The sequence below is a fragment of the Haliaeetus leucocephalus genome, unplaced genomic scaffold (assembly GCF_000737465.1).
Source record: "Haliaeetus leucocephalus isolate CR32 unplaced genomic scaffold, Haliaeetus_leucocephalus-4.0 Scaffold0, whole genome shotgun sequence".
Taxonomy (NCBI): Eukaryota; Metazoa; Chordata; class Aves; order Accipitriformes; family Accipitridae; genus Haliaeetus; species Haliaeetus leucocephalus.
The window spans coordinates 21633217-21655837 of NW_010972436.1; the positions used below are offsets into that span (position 1 = coordinate 21633217).

Genomic DNA, 22621 nt, shown 5'->3' on the forward strand with positions numbered 1-22621 from the left:
ATATATATTTATATGCTATATATATATGGTTTAACTTGAATTCTGATAAAGTATTAGCTTAAAAGCCTATAACATGCCCCAAAAGAACTGGGGATGGCTGGGATCCTTTCCTAAACTAGTGAGTAGTTGAGATTATTTTGCAAGCAGCTGCTCACAGACACCTAAATGGCCATTTGCCAGCTGAAAGGACTAAAGTAAAGCAGTGCTCCAGCGATGACCCTCTACCCCACCAGGCACATTTTCAAAAGAAAGAAGCCAATTACTGTGAGGACCTGTCTGCTTTTAGAAAATTTTTAGGTAGCAAGATCTGAGCCACTTCAAAGACCCACCTAGTGCTGTGGAAAACAACTAATCAAGTAAAATTGTTTCCTCACTTCTTCCTTTAAAACAAAACCCTTTTCCCTACCCCTTTGTCCTTTTCTGTGATTTGAAAACTGGCACGTCTATGAGTGATTGCAGGTGCCATTAAATAATGAAGCAGTTCTGTTCATTAAAGCTTGGTGATTTATTACCTTTGGACTAAGGAAAGAAAAACAGCCTGAAAACAGAATTCTTACATCATTTCACATTATTTCCAGTCCAGCACTTCAGACAACTGTTAGAATAGCAGATTTTCAGCTCCGTGGTCCACCAGTCCCCAGAAATGCAATGCTGAACATCTAATTCCAGCCAGTTCTGTAAATCTAGAGTGTAACTTAAACTCATAACTAACTGCTGCCCTAAATGTTGTGTCCTACCTTCGTACAGCCAGTCGCTGAGCCCATTGAAAATAACACCTTCCTTTCCTGTGGAGACCACTCGGATGGCTTGTTTCCCCACATGGGCACAGTAATAGATGTTATTCTCAAAGATAAATATCTGATTTGAAGGGAAAAAGAAAAAAAGAACAGCATTAAACAGTGGCTCCATTATAAAATGTTGCATTTTGCTTTTACAATAATTGGCAGTACAAAATCATGTATCACAGTTTTATAGCATCTTTTGTCAAAAAGGATTTCCACAGCTTACTTCCAGTGCCGTCAGCTAATAGAAAGATGCTAATTTACAACAAACTGAAGCCTTGGTCCTTTGATACAAGCTTATTTTTCTCACTCCTGTCTTCATTTCAGAAATTGAACAGTGCAGTTACAGGGCGTGAAATGAAGAATGCCATCGCTCAGGATTTTCAAGAAGTGGTCCAGGACACAGTAGCAGTTTGCAGAGCTGATGTTGATGCCCTGTGGTGACTGAACTGGCTACTGGAAATGGCATCTTGCTTGTTTCCAGCTGCTCCCGCTTCCTTAAAACACACCTGGCAACCTATTCAATAAATCTGAATCCAGTTTTTAACGCAGAGCTAAGAAGACAACGTGTGCTGTTGAATAGGCTATGTGACTGCAGCATGTTGGCCAACAAAGCATGAGGAGGTTGGTGTTTTGGCTGGGGAGCAGGCATGGGAACATGCTCCAAGGACCCAAGGGGATGTGCCGGTCCCCAGGTCACCTTCCTACAGGAACCAGGGTGGATGGGACAAAGGCACCCATAGGGTCTCACCTCCCTGCCAGCATGCATGCGGCTGCCATAACCCCCAGCCCGCCTTTGGAAACCTCTCCTGTTGCAAAAATCTAGTGGATTCAGGTTGCCGAAAGATTACACAATCAAAATGTCCTGGCACCTCGCAGCTCCTCGGGAGCGCAAGGGCAGGCACACACGAAGGACCGCCAGCGGGTACTTGAGCCTGCCTCTGCAAACACTTGTCACACAGCTGGTGCTGTCTGTGGGAAAGCAATTCCATCTTGGAGAAGAATTTATAAATATAAAATTCTTACCAGTAACAGAAATGTCAATTCAAGATTGTCAGGAAAGGAGCCTAACATAACACTCCCAAATAAGCCGCCTGTCTTTTTTTTAAAAGTTAATTTCATGCGAGTCGTTAGACCGACTGCTATGAGAATGCTTTTGGGAATCAGGCTGTTTATTTAGGTGTTTAAGTGCTGATCAGCGGGCAAAACTTTAGCCAGCCATTTAAAAAAAATATTGTTCCATGGCATCAGTCTTTATTATCTGGTTAAATGCTTTGTTCTGTGTTTTGCTATCGTCAGTGACACAGATCCTGTTCCCTCCTCACCCCAAAGTGAACCGCATCCTGCTCAAAGTAGCGCTCTTGTTTTTAAAATATTTTTAAACTCCATTCAGACTGCAAAGATGTACTGAACAGGGTATCAGAAAGCCATTTAGACTGAAAGACAAACTGTTAATATAATTTAGTAGACATTTACAGATGGGTTTTCACACACTTGGATATTGGAATAAATGTTAGGTATCTTTACCACGATATTAGAATGCAATTTCTCATGTTACACTCATGAAAAGACAGAATTGGGAAAAATATTTGCTTTCAGCTTCTGTTTCACATCCTATTACAGTATGTGTTTCACCTAAAGATGAGCTGGAAAGATTCCAGAAGAAAGTATAGATCCTAATTTAATTTTGGCAGCAGTTATAGCAAGTTTGCCTAAAGGTAAAAAGTATGACTGAAACTATAGCTTGCTTTTATTCCTTTTAAACTGAGATGAGCTGCATCCAATTAATATTTTTTGGAAGTAAAAAATATGTTGTGGAAGATACTACATTCTCTTTCCTACCTTGATTTTTAGTAAGCAGAGGAGTCAGATGAGGGATGCCAAGTAAAGAATTTTATGTGTTAGCTAGTCTGCATATGGGAGGGCTGTTGAAGCTTAAACGCACATAAAAATCAGGAAGACTAAGCAGAATAAGATACTTTGGGTCCAAACAAATCCAAATCTCTGCATCCAAGAATTAACATTCTGGGTGTGTTTGTGTGGGGGCTCTTCTGCAACAGGCACACAATCAAGTGGAGTTATTCAAGCGATGCAATCCCTCCTTTGCCCAGATTCTCCCAGCAAATGAAGGTTTTGCAATATTTTGTCCTGTATTAAATATTAAATGAATTTACAGGAAAAATAAAGAAGGCGGATTGACAACCTCTTCCTGCCTTTCGCTTTGTAAAGCATTGCAATGTTTTCTGTCTTCACCGTTTTGTCTTTCAAAGCTTCATTGCACTAATCAGGCTGCATGAGGTATCCGGTAGCTGCAATGGAAAAATAATATAATGCTCTGACTTCAAACTGTCTCCCATATAATTCAGAGCCAAACTGCAGCACCTCATAGAGAATTTAAAATTATCCTCCTAACTACAGGGCCTTGTACCCTAAAAACGTCAACCATAATCAAGATAAAAGATAACTGAAGCAGCACAAGGAAGAGTTCTGTGTAATGTATCTTATAAATTAAGAAAAAGCTTTTGAACTTCCGTTATTCATCAAAAAGAAATGTCTTTGGATTACTTCACATTCTGAGTTAGAAAAATATTAGATGATATTATGAAATAACTATATTGTATTCTTTACTGTTTTGGTTTCATGATATCAAAGCAGTGCTTTCTATCAAATGATCACGATCCTTTCAGCTAATTAGAGGATAAGAAATTTTAATAAAGAAAAATAATAAAAAAAATGTATGGACATTAGTTTCACATTATTTCATGCTTGCTTTACATAGCAGTTCTAGACTAACGTAAAATGACAACAGAAGGGATCAAGCTCAGTTTTATGTCTCTCTGTACAGAAGACAAAGACCAGACCCAAAATTTCTGGTGTCTTCTCTTTTGGTGTGCATATTTGAGCAAGACTTTACCCCCAACATTCTTGCAATATATATGCCTTTTGTCATGGACAGCACATGAAGTCCAACCTGTGCTATGTTAGGAAGATATCCCCACGTTGAATACCATGTCTGTTTTCATCATGACTCATTCAACATGGAGGAGAGAGAAGATTCAGATGAAAAAATCAGATTCCTATTTCTGAAAGAAGTAAGAAGAATGGAAACATCCATACATAGATTGAAGAAACTGAAATTGCTAACTCTATAGAGTAAACAAGGAAGACATAAGCTCTACAAGATAATGGGGAGGAAACAGAAAAAAGGAAAGGGATGTTTTCACCCTTTCATTTCTCCAAAACAACAGGGAAACCAATGAAACTGAGAAGAAAGCTGTTTAAAAGTGGATAAAAATATTTTTCCTCATAAAATCAGAATTAACATATGGAACTCCTTGCCACGGGATGTAACAGAAGACAAGAACTTCAATCTCTTCCTGCTGGATGTTATAATAGATGTTCAAAAGGTAAAATACTTAACAAAGATAACTGGAAGGTCTGTGGCAACTAAGATAAAGTTGTTTGTTGTTTTGTGTTGTTTTTTTTTTTTTTTAAATGCATTCACTAATCCCAGGGGAATAAAAATCAATGGGGATTTTGCTGTCGGCTTTATGTGGCTCAGGATGTCACCTGAAACTTTCAGCATAAGATATAACCCGTTTAGCCTCAGGTATCAACACGCCACTAATTCATGTGGGCTGGGAAGAAATTTTTGCCTGCTTGCAACTTATATGAGAACTGATTACTTCAAACCATTTGACATCCTTGTGTGACACAACTAATATTGGAGAAAAAAATACTAGACTGGTTGGACCACAAGCCTGAGACAGGAGGAGAACTTTAAGTCAAAGATTAAGTATTATCCAGTAAGATAAATTTGTACAGTAAGGTAAATGTTTAAACTAACAACAAAATAAACTTAATTCACTTAAAACATACAAAAGCCTTAACGACACTGATTGATTTAAGGAGGATTTGTTTAAAATATTTTTGCAACTGCTTAAGGGCTTCTGAAGTAATGTTCTCTACCAGACAGACCCAGAGTGGTATTAAGCAATTATGCTGCAGTAATTAAAATACTGGTACTTTTAAATGGATTAATTTATGGACTTCTTCAGGAATCTGGTGAAAATAATCTCTTTAAGACCACTGCAAAAGTCACAGTGACCAGCTATATTGAGCAGATGAATACTACCCTCCCTTTTACAGTTGTTCAACCCACCTTCCCTCCAGCCAAAGAGGTGAGTGAAGTTCCTATTTCTCCACAGACCAAGAGAAAATAAATTCATATGCTTTAATCTGCATTTTTACTGCTTCTATTTATTTTCCAACTGGAGGGTGGCATTCTAAGTTTATGTTCTCTTTACCCTGTGATTTCTAACATGTATAACTTGTCAACTAAATGAGCCACATCACTCAAATTTAGCATCTCCAAGCATAAAGGTAATGCCTGGATGCTTATTACTTTAAATTATTAGCACATTGTAGAAGTGTGAGTGTTTCCTACACGTTAGAAAGCAGCCTTCCACACTGCAAGGCCAGCCCACAGGATTTAACTACGAGAGAGTAGTTAACATGGAAAGGTTGGCCATTTAACATGGACAGTTTGGTCAACAAGAGCTGGCCTTCATGTATAGACAGTCACAAAGTCTTGGCTTGACACTGTTTTAAATTCCAAATCAGTCCAAACTTCCTTGGAGGCTGAAAAAACCAGCCACAAAAATGGAAGATTTAGTGAGTGGGGAAGTATAACTACAAATTAACATGCTACTCTCTCCTCATCTAACATAATATACTTCCTTGTTTTGTTTTAATGTTAAAGCCTTCTTTTATTTTTTTCTCTACATGCAGAAGTCTGCTCTTTTGCTGGTAAACCAGTTTACCTGAGAGCGTATTCTGCAGAATAAATAACATTCATTTTATAATTCTGTGCATCTCTCAGAAATGCTTATATTTATTTTGCAGAATCAGTAAAAAACATCTGTGTAAAGGTAATTATCCGTGGGCTTCAGTGTTGTAGATGCTGAACAAATGCACAGAAAAGACTGTCCCTACCCCAACAGCATATCATTTTAATAGGCAGAGAAGTACTATTCTCCCCATTCAACATATGAAAAAATGAGAAACAGGGACACCGAAGACAAGACTCAGTTGCCCAAACATAGTCACCTAGAGCCATTTTAAGACCCTTCATGCATCTAAAACATCTGGCAGATATGATACTGGACATATGGGAAACCTCTGCTCTCACAGAGTAGGGTCTAGAGGCCACACACTTTTAAGGCTATTCAGCTGAGGTGCTCTAGGAACCTATGTTTAAGCAGGCAAATCTTATTTGAAATGTCCCACAGGAAGACTGGTGTGCTGATTTTGGCTGGGATAGAGTTAATTTTCTTCAAAGTAGCTAGTAAGGGGCTATGCTTTGGATTTGTGCTGAAAACAGTGTTGATAATAACAGGGATGTTTTCATTACAGCTCAGCAGTGCTTACACAGAGCCAAGGGGTTTTCTGCTTCTCACCCCACCCCACCAGTGAGTAGACTGGGGGGGCACAAGAAGTTGGGAGGGGACACAGCTGAGACAGCTGAACCTGACTGACCCATGGGATATCCCAGACCATATGATGTCGTGCTCAGCATATAAAGTTGGGGGAAGAAGAAGGAAGGGGGAGACATTCCGAGAGATGACGTTTGTCTTCCCAAGTCGCCGTTACACGTGCTGGAGCCCTGCTGTCCTGGAGATGGCTGAACACCTGCCTGCCTATGGGAAGTGGGGAATGAATTCCTTGTTTTGCTTTGCTTGTGTGCACGGCTTTTGCTTTGCCTATGAAACTGTCTTTATCTCAGCCCACAAGTTTTCTCACTTTTACCCTGCTAATTGTCTCCCCCATCCCACTGTGAGGGAGGTGAGTGAGCGGCTGTGTGGTGCTTGGTTGCCGCCTGGTGTTAAACCATGACAACTGGCAAAACCACGAGTCAAACATGGGTAGCTTGAGCTCCATCCCAATGCCTTAACCATAAAATCATCCTTACTGCAATTATTTCACATCAGGTAGACTATTATAAGCTTGTGAATACTAGGAGAGAAGAGATCCAAAATGTGCATTGTCCTGCCATGAACTATGTCTAACTGGTCTGTTTATTTGCAGAGTCATGGTCGTCTTCAACATGGTACCTACTTGAAGTCATACTTCCTTCTGCAAAGGCAGACCTGCAGCTACTGTAAAATCCCTTTTGCTGAATAATAAAGAAAAATAGTTCTTGTATATATCTTGCTCCTTACATCTGTCATTGTACATTGTCAATGTACATTGGTAGGATTCAATACTGCCTCATCCTGTGCAGGACTTTCTGTGGCCTTTTGTAGATGGCGTGATCTAGTCTGCCTTAGATGCCAAGCAGACTCAGCAGAGATGCAGGTACCAATGAAGACATAAAGGAAGATAAAATCTGCCTAACTTCAAGGAATATTCTCCAGCAGGTTTTATGGTGTGCTGGGAGCTCCCAAGTCCAAATATTAAGTCAATCAATGCAGTTCATATAAGTTAGGTATCTACTGTTTACACTAAGTACAAACAGCCAACAAACAGGCAATGTCAGATGCCTTCATCTACTCAAGCTCTGGTCCATTAGCTCTTTGAGGGTAATGGCAGCACAAACATGCATTCAAATTAGACCATCAGTAGATTAATATGGGAATACAAAAAATAAAATGCACAGTGAAAACAATCTTGGAGAAGAGACCATCTTCCCTCCCAGCCCTACTGATAAGCCAGACTCTGGCTTCCTCATCCACATTTTTCAAAGTCTCTGACAGCCTTCTCCTCCTGCTGCAGGGCTGCACAGCCCCAAAAGAAGGACTGTAGCATATGGTCAATGACTATCACCTCAGTGTTGTTGCTCATAGTCCTAACCACATCCAAGTCCTTGGGTCCTTCTATGTAAACCCTAATCACATCAAATTTCTTAAGCAACAGCCACCCATTTCACCACACAAACCCTACGAGAATATATGCGGACAAATTAAGTTAGTCATCTAAGGTAAAGCCAGATTTCTGTAAGGTTAGGCAGTCCTTGAATGGTGCAGGTCCACATCACTCTGGTATATAAATGGGGATTCAATTGCCTGAAATCAATCTATGTACAATTCAAGGTTCCTACCTACTTTCTGTCAATTATCTCTTCAATCAAGAGTGCATGTGAACATTTGTATTGGGTTTACATGGCAAGGCTTTTGTAGCAGCAGGGAAAAGAGGGCTGCAGGGGTGGCTTCTGTGAGAAGACACCAGGAGCTGCCCCCATGTTGGACACAGCCAGTTCCAGATGGCTGCAGGACAGACCCACCACTGGTCAAATCTGAGCCTAGAAGCAAAGTTGGTAGTGCCTCTGTGACAATATATTTATAAAAGCGTAAAAATGCTGCCCAACAGATGTGAGAGAAGCGTGAGAACATGTGAGAGAAACAGCCCTGCAGACCCCAAGGTCAGTGAAGAAGGAGGGGGAGGAGGTGCTCCAGGTGCCAGAGCCAAGGTCAACCTACCACAACAGCCCCACAGTTTAATCAAGGACTTTTTTTTAACTTTTCAGTGTAAGATACTTCCTTAAAATTTTGTAACTTCTATTCATATTTTTGGGGTGTCAATGATGGGAATGTTTTGTGCTGAACTGTATATTAACTATGTCCATATAAATATGGTGTTACACTTCCCAATACATCCAGGCAATAGAAAAGTATCACCTATTTATTTATATGCTAAGTAACTGGTTGAGGTCTGTAACAGAGTTGAGCATGATCAAGTTCTTCCTGGAAATGCACACACAAAAGGACCTCTCTCTTCTCCCCTCCATTTCTAGTGCTCTCTAATTCTATCCAAATATTTTAGAGAGAGCCCTTCTCAAGCTGGTTTTGTTTTTCCACTGCCATATGAAACCTAGAAGCCGAGGACTGTGAAAATAAAAAACTACAGAAAGAAAGATTCCCTGCTGGTTTGTCCAAGTTAAAACTTGTCCTTACCACACAGAATTAGCATGTCCATCCTTGTCCATGCAGCATCTTGAAGTAGATATGATAATTGTGTTTTTACTTTGGAATATCAAGGAAATCTGACAAGCATTGTACTGGAAAGGTCTTGGCATTTTGCAGTTATCATTCTTACATCAACTGCAGCAGAAAAAAGTGCGATCAGTTCAACATCAGTTCTAAAGCTTGTTGCTGATTGACTATGCAATATTTAATGAATAGTCTGCCAATTTCTTCTTTTGAACCTCAGAAAATGCAAACTTTGATGTTCAAATAGCTTCCATTAATGCATACTGTCATGAGTGTTGTTCTTAATGCATATGACATGATTACGCCAACTCTTAACAGTTCTTCAAAAAGCGTAATAAAACCATAAACTGCTCCACACCAGTGAGCTTACATAATAAGAGCTAGTATTTTAATTAGGCTTTTCTTGTTGCCATTTAAATATCGCTTGATAGCAGGTGGGAAAAAAGACATAAGACAAAAAACTTCAAAATGTTTTCATTCTCTCCATCAAATGGTTCATATTCGCAATTTACAAAAGAGACAGATAAAAATTATGATGTAGGAGTGAGATAAAGAATTTTTAAATCAACTTTTTTTCTTTACAAACCCAAAATGTCATTATTAAAACCAGCAATGAACCAATGAAATTATTCCACATGATCAACATATCGCAGGGTGTGATGGTCTGATTATAGTCAGTGTCTCAAATATTCATTAAAAAAACTTGGGTGGAGAAGATGCTTCTGTAAAAGTGCTGGAGTTGCATAAACAGGAAGATGCGGCTGGAGGAGAAGGCCCCACGGGGGTGGGACCACGATTCTCCAAAGTCACACTTCCCTACCTTCAGCAACCGTGAGAAGAGGCACGACGCGTGCGCCAAGAAGGAAGGTCAGATAGCAGTCATGCCTACAGGGCGGGAGAAGCAACTTCCCAAAAACCCACCGACCCATTGCCAGAGACGTGAACTGCGCATGTCAAGACCACCAACTCATTTCTGGAACATTCCTGAGCACACGCTGCGCCTGCTCAATGATGACAAATCTCCATCTATAGGGGCGGACACTTTAGGTATAAAAGAAGGAAGGACAAGTTCTCGGGGGTCTCTCCGCACCAAACACCCCCATCGGCAGGTCCGACGCTGGATCCAGGACTAGTGATCTCTCTACCTCTCTGTCTCTGTCTCTCTCTCTTCCCCCTCTTCTAAGTAGCCTCTAAGTTATAGTTAAAATTGTTAAGTAACACAAGGCTGACCTTCATTTCCCGTAAAGTCTCATGGTTTAGGTAGACCTAGTTGTGAAAGTGCCAATGTTTGTGGAATATTTGTTGTTATAGAAGTTTCCCATTAAAGCTGATGTTTATATATGGACCTCGAGTGCTATTTCACTTTCATCCACACTGAGGGGATTTGCAAATCTGGGTCACTCCCCCCTCCCCATAGGTGGGACGTGACACGGGGAATCACATCTTAATAAATTACTGACAGAAAAGGCTACAGTTTCAGTTTTTCATACCAGGGTTTATCTTTGCTTTAATTCAAAATAAGAAGCTAACTCCTTACCAAGCCAAGGATTTAGAAGACATAGCAGTTTCTGAAGGAATGCAACAAATAGATAAGACTTACTTGAATTCAACTTTACTCTGTCCAGAGATGGGAAAAGGTGGTGTTTAGACCAAAGTGAGGACTACACCAGCTTTAAAATGATTCTGCAGGAAGGCTTTCAGGAGAGAGAAGCTGAAAACACCCCAGGGGATCACTAAAACCAGAGAATAAAGTAGTACAGATTGATGCACATAAGAATTGTGCTTATCCATAAACACATCAAAACCAGTATTCATGACTTCTCATTGGAGATCGAAGGCTTGTATGCATCTGATAGCAGCAGTGTAAGAGATTAACTGCATGGAAATCAATGCAATGAAAGGAAATGTAATTGATTCTGCAAAGGAAAACCGTCAAAGTTACTGTAAAAGACAAATGAAAAATCTGCGGCCTTCAGTGGCTTTGATTACATATCTAGGAAAGGAAGTGCAGAAGAGTCACCACTTGTAAATTGTGCAAGTCTCCTGATTTTAGCCATATATCTTGGAAATTGCTAATATCCCTCGTAAATAAACATTAAGAACTTCATTTTGCTTTCATCACATGTGATCAACAAAGCGAGTGAGAAGTCAGAGAGGATGAAAAAGCATTCCTTCATGCCTTCAAATATAGAAATATTTTCTATTTCTATAAACAGTGTCTAGGCCCCGTTTAAGAGCTCCCGAGAGAGGATGTGGCTCTCCATGTCTGGGGGTGACGTCTCTCTGGGGTGGGGGGAGATGATCACCTTGCCTGCAGGAGGTGGGCATGGGTGGAATAAGTAAAGGAGCAGTGGGAGAAGGTCAGAAGACTCTGCAACATCAGAGGTGTCAAAACAAATGTTGAAGGATCTTCTCTGAGACCCTGCACGAAAGGAGAGGAAGGCAGAGTCTGAGCTGATTGGGCTGGTAGATGGAGACTCCTGTGAAGGGGAAGGCTGGAAGCTGGTGAATTCTGGCACTGTGAGGAAGGGTCCTGCTCAGCTGGCAGGTCTGCAGCTACAGACCAGGTTCAGTGCCCCAGGTCTGGGGCTGGGAGCTCTGTCCTGCCTAGGGAAGAGTGCTTTAAACCCAGAACAACAGGGGAGGGAGATGATGGTCTACAGTCAGGCAAGGGACTAGTAGACCAGGCTGGCAAGAAAAGGGAGATGTGGACAAGAGAGACTCTGGTGAACAGGGCTGAAGGAGGCCTACCTCAAACAGTGCACAAAAATGAGAAGGTGAGCACGGGACTCCATGTGGAAAGTTTTCACATTTTTCCTGGGAAACCATCACAGCTGTGTGCCTCTCTGTGCCTGTACACCAAGGCATGCAGTGTGGGGAATAAGCAGGAGGCATCAAGGTTTGTGTGCAGCTGTAGAGCTACAGTCTCAATAGGGTCATGGAGATGCGGTGGGACAGCTCATACGACTGTAGTGCTGTGATGGATGGATACAGGCTCTTTAGGAAGGACAGGCCAGGATGCCGAGGAGGGGAGTTTCCCTTGATGTGAGAGAGCAGCAGAGATGCACAGAGCTCTGCCTGGTGATGCGTGAAGGGCCAGATGAGAACTTATAGGTCAGGATTAGCGGGCAGACCAATGTGGGTAATGTTGTGGTGAGTGTCTGCTAGTGACTGCCTGGTAAGGAAGAAGTAGATGAGGCCTTCTCCATAAAACTGGAAGAAGCCTCACATTCAAATGCCCTGGTCCTCATGGGGGACCTTAACCATTATCTGCTGGAGGGACAACAACTTGGGCACAAGCAACCCAGGAGGTCTGTGGAGGGTATTGATGACAACGTCCTGACACAGATGATCAAGGACCTGATGAAGGCAGATGCTCTGCTGGACCTCACACTTTCAAACAAGGAGAAACTGCAGGGGAAGGTGGAGTCTGGGGGCAGCCTCAGCTGCACACACCATGAGGTGGTGAAGTTCAGGATCATGAGAAGAAATACCATGGCAAAAAGCATTAAGCCCTGGACTTCAGGAAAGCAGACTTTGGCCTGTTCCAGGACTTGCTTGGAAGAATCCCATGGGATATAACCCTGGAGAGAAAAGTTATTGGGTTTTCCCTGGTCCAGGAAAGTTGTTGGATTTTCAAATATGACCTCCTCCATGCTTAAGAATGGTCCGTCTTGATGTGTATGAAACCAAGCAAAGGAGGCAGGAGGCCTGTGTGGATGAACACATTGCTCTTGCTACAACTCAAACATTAGAAGGGAGTATGCGAGAGGTAGAGGCAGGGACAGGTGACCTGGGAGGAATATAGAGGCATTGTCTGATTGTGCATCGATGGCGTTAGGAAAACCAAAGTTCGTCTGGAGCTGAATTCAGTCAGGGACATGTAGGGCAGTAAGAATGGCTTTTACAGGTACCTCGTCAGCAAAAGAAAGTCTAAGGAAAATACAGAGCAGCTGCAAGCAATATTATTTAGCTATTAAGCATGTTCTACAAAGCCCATATATCATAATGCCTTGTTAGGTACAGTTAAGGTTTTTCTAAGACTATCACTGATACTAAATCACGTTTGTGGTGTGTCTACAGTATTCAGTAAAGTCTGGAGACCTTTTCTCCAAGAAATGTTAAGGCTGCCTTTGGAAAGCAGAACAGTTTGTAAGATCCTGTGGTTTTTTAATGTCTTTAGAGACAAGCCAAAATTCGCAAAACCGATACTTGAGATAAAGTCCCATATAATGGACTATAAGAGTAATGACTCAATTCTATAATCTGGAGACACATTCCCAGACTTTTTCCATTTAAATTGGGCAGAAGAGATTTTTTTTGTCCTCCTTCACCCAGCTTAAGTCCTTAAGTGCATTAATATTCTTCTCAGGTTTCTACAAGCTTCTCTACATTTTTGACATTGCATCATCACAAACACTGTGCATTTCCATTTGTATTCTGTGAGCAGGCTAGTTCACAACATGTATGGATTCTGATCACACCCAGAATCTGCCAGAGTCCAGCCAAATAAGCAATTATTGTGATTCTGGAGATTTAAAAGTGTATGTTTCAAGAAAAATGTGCTGTCCTATTTTCTGTTCTTCAGGGAAGAAAAGAGGGTTTATTTCACCTCAACAAAGAGAACCATGTCTACTTGGATTTCCTTGCCCTGGATTCAAAGGGGGTTATTTTAATTTAGGACTGCCTTGTTATGTTAAAGAACGTATCAGTAAATGTACCATTTAGTATGGAACTCTGATTCTGCTTTTAAGTTCTGCTTGATGGATTATCTTGTATTCTGTAACCCAATATCACTGATGGTTATGTAGGGCATCACTATAAATTAGATTTTTTAATGTAAGATGATACAGCGTTTCATTTAAAATATTTTATTGTGTTATAGAATGAATATCTGGCTAAGAAGAGCACAGAGATTGCTTTTCAGTATAAAGAAACTGCCAGCTGGGATTCAGGGTTCCTCCACATACACATCTGACCTTGGACAGTGAGCTAGTCAGTGTAATATTCCTCTTTAATACAGTGTTTAGTAATAGAAACTATCAACATCTATTCTAGCAGCTGAAGAGCAGAGCTAACAGAATTGTTCCTGAAGTTTTCTCATGTCTCTGATGAATGGCAGTTTCTGGGGAAGGAAAGACCACCCCCGTAAACGAAGATGAAATACTCCACAGTCTCTTAGATTGCACCGCTTAGTCCTGCTTGTGGCATCCTAACATCTGTCCCTTAATCATACTCTCACCAATGGCTGTTGCTATCTAAAGTAAAAAGGAACTATTTTCATGGCACAAAATAGCAGCTTTCCAAGAACACCACTTTTCATAAGCACTTACTTCAATGGACATCATCTACCAACCACGGTTTTGTAAGATGCCAGAAATACTTACACGCAGACCTAAAGTAGATACTTACAGCTGTTAGAGCTCTGAAATGAAAAATGCCCTTGAGAAAAGATGCGTGTCCAATACCCATAAAGCTCAATTGAAATGAAAGCAATATCAACATTTTAGATATCTGTAATAGGAGGGAATTATTTTCAGTGGAACTGACCCTATGCTAGTGTGCTGCACTGTTAGGAATTTTGCCCTTTATGCAACTGCAGTAGCATATAACAAAATGTGGTAACATACAAAGGAAGAGAATTCAGTACTTGCCCCATAGTGCAACAAGACATTGAATCACTCTAAGCTAGCAAGTCCATCAATACCTGCATTTCTTGCAGGTACATACTCAGTTTCCTTAATGCAGAGTGTGAATTTCCGCAACATTTACTATATTAACTCTGTAAGTCCACTGTAAGGTAGGAATATATTGTCATCTTCATGCTGTAATTTAACCAGAAAACAAAGTGACATATATGAAGTCACAGAGGAAGCCTATGGCAGCGTCTCACCTCCAGGGGCGATGCCCTAAACACTACATCATCCTATGTCTCATATTTGGATGTAAGAGCAGTAACTTTTTTTCTGATTTATTGGTAAAACTTCTATGGCAAATAATCAATTTCATTTTTTCCTCTGAAATCTTTCACGCCCACAAAAAGGGCAACATCTTATTTACAATAAAATCACCTCTATCTTCTTTCAGTAACATTTATTGTAGCATCTTCAATTATCTTAAATATCTTGCTCCTCTTCTGCCAGTGATGAAAATGCAGTACCAAGAAGGCTAAGACGGGAAGGGACACAACCGTTCTCAGCAGAGCTCGTAACACTGACTGTGCCAATGCTTCCCTTTGGTGAACGAGGACTGAACGCACCAAGCCCACTGATGCCAAACAAAATGACAAGGATGTGCAAAAGTAAAAATAGGACACTATTGCCAATGTAACCAAAGAGCAGAGCATCAAAGGAAAAAAAAACAAACACAACACTTGTCCAGTGGAATTCTTTGAATAAAATGGGGGAAGAGGGGAAGGGGAATCCCCAGCCAGAGTAACACATGCAGGTATTCAGTGTACGTGTAATATATCTTACTGGGTTTCCCTAAAAAAAAAATATATTCTGACACTGGAAAAGGGGATGAGGGGGAGACAGCACATCATTATTCTGAAACTCTGGTTTTCCCAGAATGCAGGAACCATGTAAAGAGCTGTCTGAGTATCCCTCACCATGCTTAAACAGGGCTTATATAGACATTGCGGGGGGGGGGGGGGGGAAGGGCTTTCTTTCCTTGAAACTAGCAAGATAACCAAGCCAGAATAATTACATACAGCAGACCACAGCTAAATATTGATTCAGATGTCATTGCAAAAAATGAAAAGGTGAGAGAACAGCAGCTTGAAGATAACGATGTAAAAATCTATGAAATAATGGTGGAGACAAATAGACCTACAGCAATTATACACAGAGCAGTTCAAAAGTCCTGCTGGATTAGGAACAACAGCAGATGATTCAGTACCTCCTGTGAAAATGGTCCTCCTCACCTGATATCTGTGCAGCCCTTCTGCCTGGAACTAAGCTGGCATGACAGGCACAAATTCAGTCAAGGAAAAACCTGCTAATTAGAGGAGTCACTCCAGTTTAGTTCCAGGTGTCAACACTTAAGCAGCTTTTTTGCATCTAGATATCCTAGTTGGCAAGACATTGTGCTACGGTATTAAAAAAATTTATAACAATAAATGAGATGGATAGGTTTGGGCCCTGTGCAGCAGGATCTATCATTCAAATATTTTATATAGGAAGCAAATCCAATATTCCTTTTAATTGTATTGCACTTTTTAAGCAGTAATATGTATGACAATAAGCTGTTTACCAGCATTAGCATTCACTGTTTGAGGGCACCTGCAAACCCCTAACATGGTAGGGGCTGAAAGACTCGCTCTTCCTTTTTTTTGCTGGCATTTGCATTTCACTGAAATAGAGATTTCTTAATGCAACTTCTGCACCTGCTGTGGAACGTAACTTCTGTTACTTTAGAACCAATTACATACTTGATTGCTGCATAATCCACAAGAATAGAAGTTAGTTTCTGCTTCAAAAGAGTTGACACTGGAAAAGGTTTATTGACTATGAATGCAGGAGAAACCCATTTTGACCATTCTGTGGGGTTGCAGTAAGCGCAAGGGCATACAAAACTTCCAGCAACTATAATCCTCTTCCTGTATGTTTTTGGTACTTTAAAGAAACAGTGGAAACAGTAGAAGACTGGTCAGGAGAACCTAAAAAAAATGTTTCTCTTTGCTGTAGAAAAAATACTATGATCTATGAGAGAGATTTTTTTGAATTATAACTGCTGTCTCTAAAGTTGTGCAGAATTGCTTCCCCCAGCATCTGATGTGTCACCGTTATCATTAGTATCTGTCAGGGCTGTTACAGATTCTGATTAAAAAAAAAGGAAAATAGCAGCACTGCTATTTGTTCTTCTGATTTTGAAATTGGAGTTTAACAACTCCTGTGCACTGTACTTTAGTGCTGTCAATGCAGGCAAATACTCACTGCTCTTTCCTTTTGACAATAGGGCCCATGTATATACCTAGCTTGTCCTTAAATCAAGTATCTTGAACCTGGATGTGCTTATTTGGGGATAAATTAGATAAAAGCCTCCTGAAAACTTCAGGTTTTTTGGATTCCTTGAGCACTTCAGCTACAGATACATACTACTCCGTCTCTTGCTCCTGAAGCACTCCCTGACTTCAGCAATGCTGCCAAGAAAACCAGCAAAGGAAACCTCTTCACACTGTCCTCAGTTTTCATAAAACTTGTGTGGCTGACAAGCTTGGACCCCTCTATTTATCTAAAAAACTGAGTTCAGGGTCATAGTAACTATTAACCTTTGCAAATGTATCACGGAAACCTCACATGAGCCCTCTCCACGTGGGCAGAACTTCGCTCTAAAAGATGTAACGTGATGAAACTGGTAAAATATTCCCTTAAGATCAATTAACAGAAGCTTTTTTTGTGGCATAATTGAAACTCCAAAAGTAGGTAGCTGTTGAGTCATAAATGGCAAGATCCGAAAAAGAGAGGAAATCTAAGGAGTGAAGATTTTTACGAAGATAAGCATAGACGGAACAGGGCAAAGGTACAGCCTAACACTGTTTTGCAGTCCTATCATGCCACCAACATCCTCATATTGCTAGAAAGTATCACACAAACTGTTTGAGGACAATACGGAACTATTCACTGGAAACCACCAAGCACCATGCTGAAGGCCAGTGGGCTGATGCCATCAAATACCAAGAGGGACTTTGGGCTGCCAGGTGCACCATGAAAAGGATAGATTTTTTCACAGACATTTTGCACAGTCATTTACACCCACAAAAAGTGACTATATCACACTGCTATTCCAATTTAATAGTGTTTTCACCCATTCTACAAAAGCATAAATGATGGCATATGTTGTAGGACAAATGAGAGGAATGAGCCCTTTAATAACAGCCACATTTAGGAAATCTGTTCCCTCTTGGACCGAAGTTAGTGGTTCTCTTTCTATTGACTCAGGAGCTCACACTGGTAAGGGCCCAATTCTTCCAACAGCTTTGGAAGACTTAATTGGTTAAGACTTTGGCTGAGATCTGCGAAAGGCTGAAGCGTTTTTCTGAGGTGCCAGAAGCGAGGGCTTTTTTGTATTCTGATCTTCTGACACAGATTTTCTCAGATCCAATATCTGCCATTATTTATACAGCTCTGTTGGCATGTGTGGCATTCTGCAGGCTAGTAAGAAGTCAAGAACCATGCTCTGAGGAGTTCATCATCTAAGAATTGGCACATAATTTAATGAGTAAGGACAAAAGAAAACAAGATAAATAGAAAATTGCTCCTGGGAAAGTTCCACTGTTTATTTTTAAATGCAAAGAATGCAGATCATTCAGGCTGCTTCTGCTTCAGATATATTTCTTTTTTGAATGATTAGACATGCAACAGAGAAAGAGGTCAGACACAGTGACCAACAGTTCCCCTAGGAAGTATGAAACAGAAGCTACAAAGGGAATAAAAAAATTTCGGAACCAAACCCTCTTACTCTCCTGCCCTGCCTCTCCTTTGTGTTGCCAAAGAAGAACGAACCAGGCGATTTCAAGGGGAAAACTTTCTATTTCCAGAAAGTTGCGGTGTATCTTCAAGGTGAAGCCAAACCCACCCGAATTTTTGCTCCCACCTTTCCTGGGTGACGCAGCACGAAGTCGGGTTGCAGACTGTGCGCAGAGGGAGCCGGCGCACGCTGGGGTGCGTCAGCGCAGTTGAAGGACCACCCTCAAATACCGAAACGTGTCTTTGGCCCTGTAACCACCTAGAACCAGGGGAGCTGACAGGGAGTTCCCAGCATGTTACTGCTTTCCAGCCCACTTGCCTTTTTTCCCCTCCTCCTCCTGCAACACGACCCAGCCTACATGAAGCGAACACATTCACACTCTCAAGTTTAAACAGACTTTAATTTTTCCCTGCCTTTGCACTTGATGTTGTCCCCACAGTAGGGGACAGGAATTTCACTGGCAATTATATTCTGAGGAACTCAATTAGTCCTGAAATACAAAACAGTGAGCATTGTATATTTGCTCTGTCTCATTTATAATGCCTGTAGATTTTTTTTTTTAAAAAGCTTCTTTTTTTCTCTAGCAATTCTCTGTTGATCATTAGCTATAAATAGATTATATTGATGCATGTAAAAGCCTGCTTATTTTATAAACTACAGCGATAATTTTATTTTAAGGCAAATGACTGGCAAGGAAAAGAGCAAAAAGGCACATACGTTAGAGGTATGCAAGATAATGTTTAAACTACCAGGGAGGTTCTCCTCACCTACCCTGATTCCAAATGCAAGAACAAGGAATACAGCTGAATTACAGGCCAACAGATTTACATATTTGGAAGCCAAAAAAAAAAAAAAAAAAAAAAAAAAAAAAAAAAAAATTCCCCTGTTGCAAGATTTTTCCAACATTCATTTGGAATTCAGTAGTAACGGGAATATTTGAAGTGACTTAAAAAAAAAAAAATCTGTCATGTGTCCCACAGCAGGGACATGTACTAAACTTGATGTCTTAGGGAATTCTTAGGGAATTAAGTTTTCACTGTATATTTCTTAATAAAAATTGGTGGAAAGTGGTATCAATTATTTCAGCATTAAAGGATCAAGTTGGGAGTAAAGAAGACTTTTTTCTCCTGGACTGTATATACTGCCCTGTTGTACGTATAATTTGTCCATTTTGATATGAATATTTTTCCTTTCTGTATAGTTACGTTACTTTGGTAGAGAAGGCAATGGAGGAATTAAATTGGTCATTTTGACTGTGGTATGTATGAAAAAAATTAAATCTTCTTTCCAAGGTAGAAGTTAAGTACATCCGTTCAGCTTGGTAAAACTAACACGAATGTGAATCAATAACATGCTGTGACTCAAGGTGCTGAGGGCACGCAAGTTCACAGCAAAACTATATTAAAGAAAGGAAGATTCACCTGCGAAATGGAGAAAATCACTAGTGCAACTCAATATTAGCTTTCAATTAGCAGATGTAGCTTTCGCTATACATTGTGAAGCTCAGTTTGTTAGACTTGAAATAGAAAGAGCTAGTGAACAGTGAATAAAAACCCACTGGTCTGTTTTTGCTTTCTTTGCTGTGTTCTAAAGCTAGTCTCTAGTTTTGAACATAATGTGTTATCAACTGATTGTACATCATCATCGGTTGGCCAGAAGCTCGATAACGAGATCACAGTGGTCTTCACCAATGAATATAAAAGAAAAGGTTTGGTCATGATCAGACCCCAATCTCTGTGAATCGGTACAAACTGCTCAGCAGTGATCTGTTGGGAAGCAGGCTGAGGAATCTGAAATGGCACATGTGAGGGGATGAAAGTGGGGCACGTACATGTGTGCAGTGATAAAAATGAGCTCCTCAGAAGTCATTTTGCATAGAGGTGAAGGCTGCTGCATCTCCACTCATATCGGATTTGAGGTTGATGACTCTCTCAAACCTGATTTTCCCGATGGAGCAGAGGAGAGACTTTCCTGTTCCTGCATCTGTTGTGTTTCCTCCAACCTGATTTGCAGACTGGCAATTATAATGTCTCCTATTGCTGTTTTTTAAATCACAAATTTTGAAAACAATCTAGTTAAGGACACAGACAAAAAATCCCCAAGAGAGGACTGGGGACAGGAGATATATGCCAGAATTTCTCAGATAATGAGCTTTTAAAGCTCATTTCTTGGTATAAAAATTCCATATAAAAAAAAAAAAGTTTCCACTTTTTCTTTTCTTATTAATATTGGATTTGCACCAGGAAACAAAGCCAGGGGATCTGGCCAGGAAATACATGTCTAAAAATGGGCAAATCCAACATGGCAGTGGCTGAGGGACAAAACACTGGAGATTTCAGGATTGCTGCGACATGAAAGGCTCCATGAAACACAATGAATCCCTGACAAGTGCGGGTTTTTTAAAGCCAGCTCTGAAAACTTGCCAGAATACACTTCTACTTTTGTCTATTTTGCAAACAACTATAGGACAAATTCAGGGCAACTCTGTTCTAGAGAGACGCATTCTCCGAACAGGGCTGCTAATATTAAAATATCCATAGTGCCAAGTTTGCAAGTCTGAAGATGCCCTTGTGAAGCAATGGTACACTAACTGAATCATACTGTGTATTATGTCTAGAATCTGTCCTGTGTCCAACATTGGGAGAAGCAGGTGCATCCTCTCAAAGAGCTTCCATAAATTGTTCCTTCTCTGCATTTTTAGACACAATTACTTTGAAGTAAATGTATATATTTGGGAATTTTATAAATAAATGACATGATAAAACAATCCCCATAAAGATGCTAGAAGCTGCCACACAGGTTTCAAGAAACTAGTCAATAAATTATTCTTTCTTTACTTCCAAACAATAGCAGCATGGTCTGTAACTTCATTTGTACACTTGTTCTTTCTCTTACCAGCTGTTGCCCTTTTGGACCCCAACCAGCATACTGAAGCTTTGCATTGCTGACCTCAGGGGGATACAAATTCTGGGGATCCCTGCAAAAAGAGAAAAATAAGATTTCAGCTTCAGAAATGTCCTTATTTAAGCTGGTGTACACCTGCTTTGGAAATCCACCATGACCTTGTAAGGTGTCTTTCAGCTGGAATCATCTAATATTTAGTGCCAGATTTCAGTAGATTTTTTTACAGTAAGGTAAGCACTATAGCACTAGCAAACATTGGTAAGATCAAGTATTTAACTGACAATTTCTGTTTCTTCCTAATATGAAGTTAAACACATTAGTTCCACTGCTGACTTGCCTAACCCTTAAGAATTAGTCAAGGGATGGCAAACAAAGTAATTGTATTTATCAACACTGATGTTGTCCACAAAGGATAAACAATAATTATATTTTTGAATCGTACTGCCACAAGAAAAATAAACTTCATCTTTTTCACCACATGGCTTTTCTGCCTAATAATTTTCCTTTGAACATGATGGCAGGAAAGTTTAGCAACTGTATAAAAACTGATAGGCAGCCTGGCTTCAAAGGGAAAAGCTCTTATTAATACCAAACATCTTATTTTTTTTAGAAAATAAAATCAAAATGCTTTTCTTGCTCTTTCATCCATTACCTTCATTTTGTAGCAGAACATCAGTGAGACATAACAAATGCAATATAGAAAAAGGAGGGGTTTTTGGTAAATGTCAGAGCAGCATAATGTCATTTTGTCACAGCACAGACAACATTGCCTTTACTGTATTTATACTCAGCACAAATAATTACATTACATATTCTGAAGTCACATTGCTACAACTCCGTGTAAAGTAATATTCTACAAACAAGAGCACGAATAAAGCCTGTATACAGTACGCCTCTTTAGCAGATCTTAAACTGCCTTAAAAAGTAAGGATATTATCATCACTGGTCTACAGACAGGAATAACAAGGCAATTTGAGGCCAACATCACCCAAAACCGGAGAAAAGAGCCAAAGCCTGCCTAGCCTTTAAGCAAAAGGCCTTCTTTTCATGTACAGAGTTTATTTCTTCATTAAAGACAATGTTTTCCAGACTGTATTTTCAAAACAGAGCAAAACTGAATGCAATAATTAGACCCTAACTGAATTCTCTTTATTGCCTGTTTTGTGCCCTGGTGCTGTACCACAGTTACACTCTGGCTCTGCCCTTTCAGGCAAGAACTCCCTTGGCTGCACTTTCCCTCTGCACCGGGGCTGTTGTAGCAAGTCCAAAGACAGCAGCAAGAGGAATGTTTAGAAAGTGATTCTGTGCAGTCTTTCCAATGTGAAAAAAATAGCTTTTCCTGTGAACTCCTGTTTAAAGACCAGGTAGAATGAGGGCGGACCCTAGGTGAGGACTCCTGCAGTTGGAACCGCAACTTCTGCTCTCCTGCTAGAAGGTGTGTATCAGTGGTTATAAACTATGAGCCATAATGTCTGC

At 40.4% G+C, this 22621-nt stretch overlaps 1 protein-coding gene across 1 annotated transcript in view; it reads right to left on the reverse strand.

Annotated features, from left to right (window-relative positions):
* DPP6 (dipeptidyl-peptidase 6) overlaps window positions 1–22621 on the reverse strand; it is a 259976-nt gene that overhangs the window by 84807 nt on the left and 152548 nt on the right. The window contains exons 7-8 of the mRNA XM_010585970.1: window positions 21137–21218; window positions 738–858 (exon numbers count right to left, since the gene is read on the reverse strand). Of these exons, the coding sequence (XP_010584272.1) occupies window positions 738–858; window positions 21137–21218 (203 nt within the window). The remainder of the gene's footprint in view (window positions 1–737; window positions 859–21136; window positions 21219–22621) is intronic.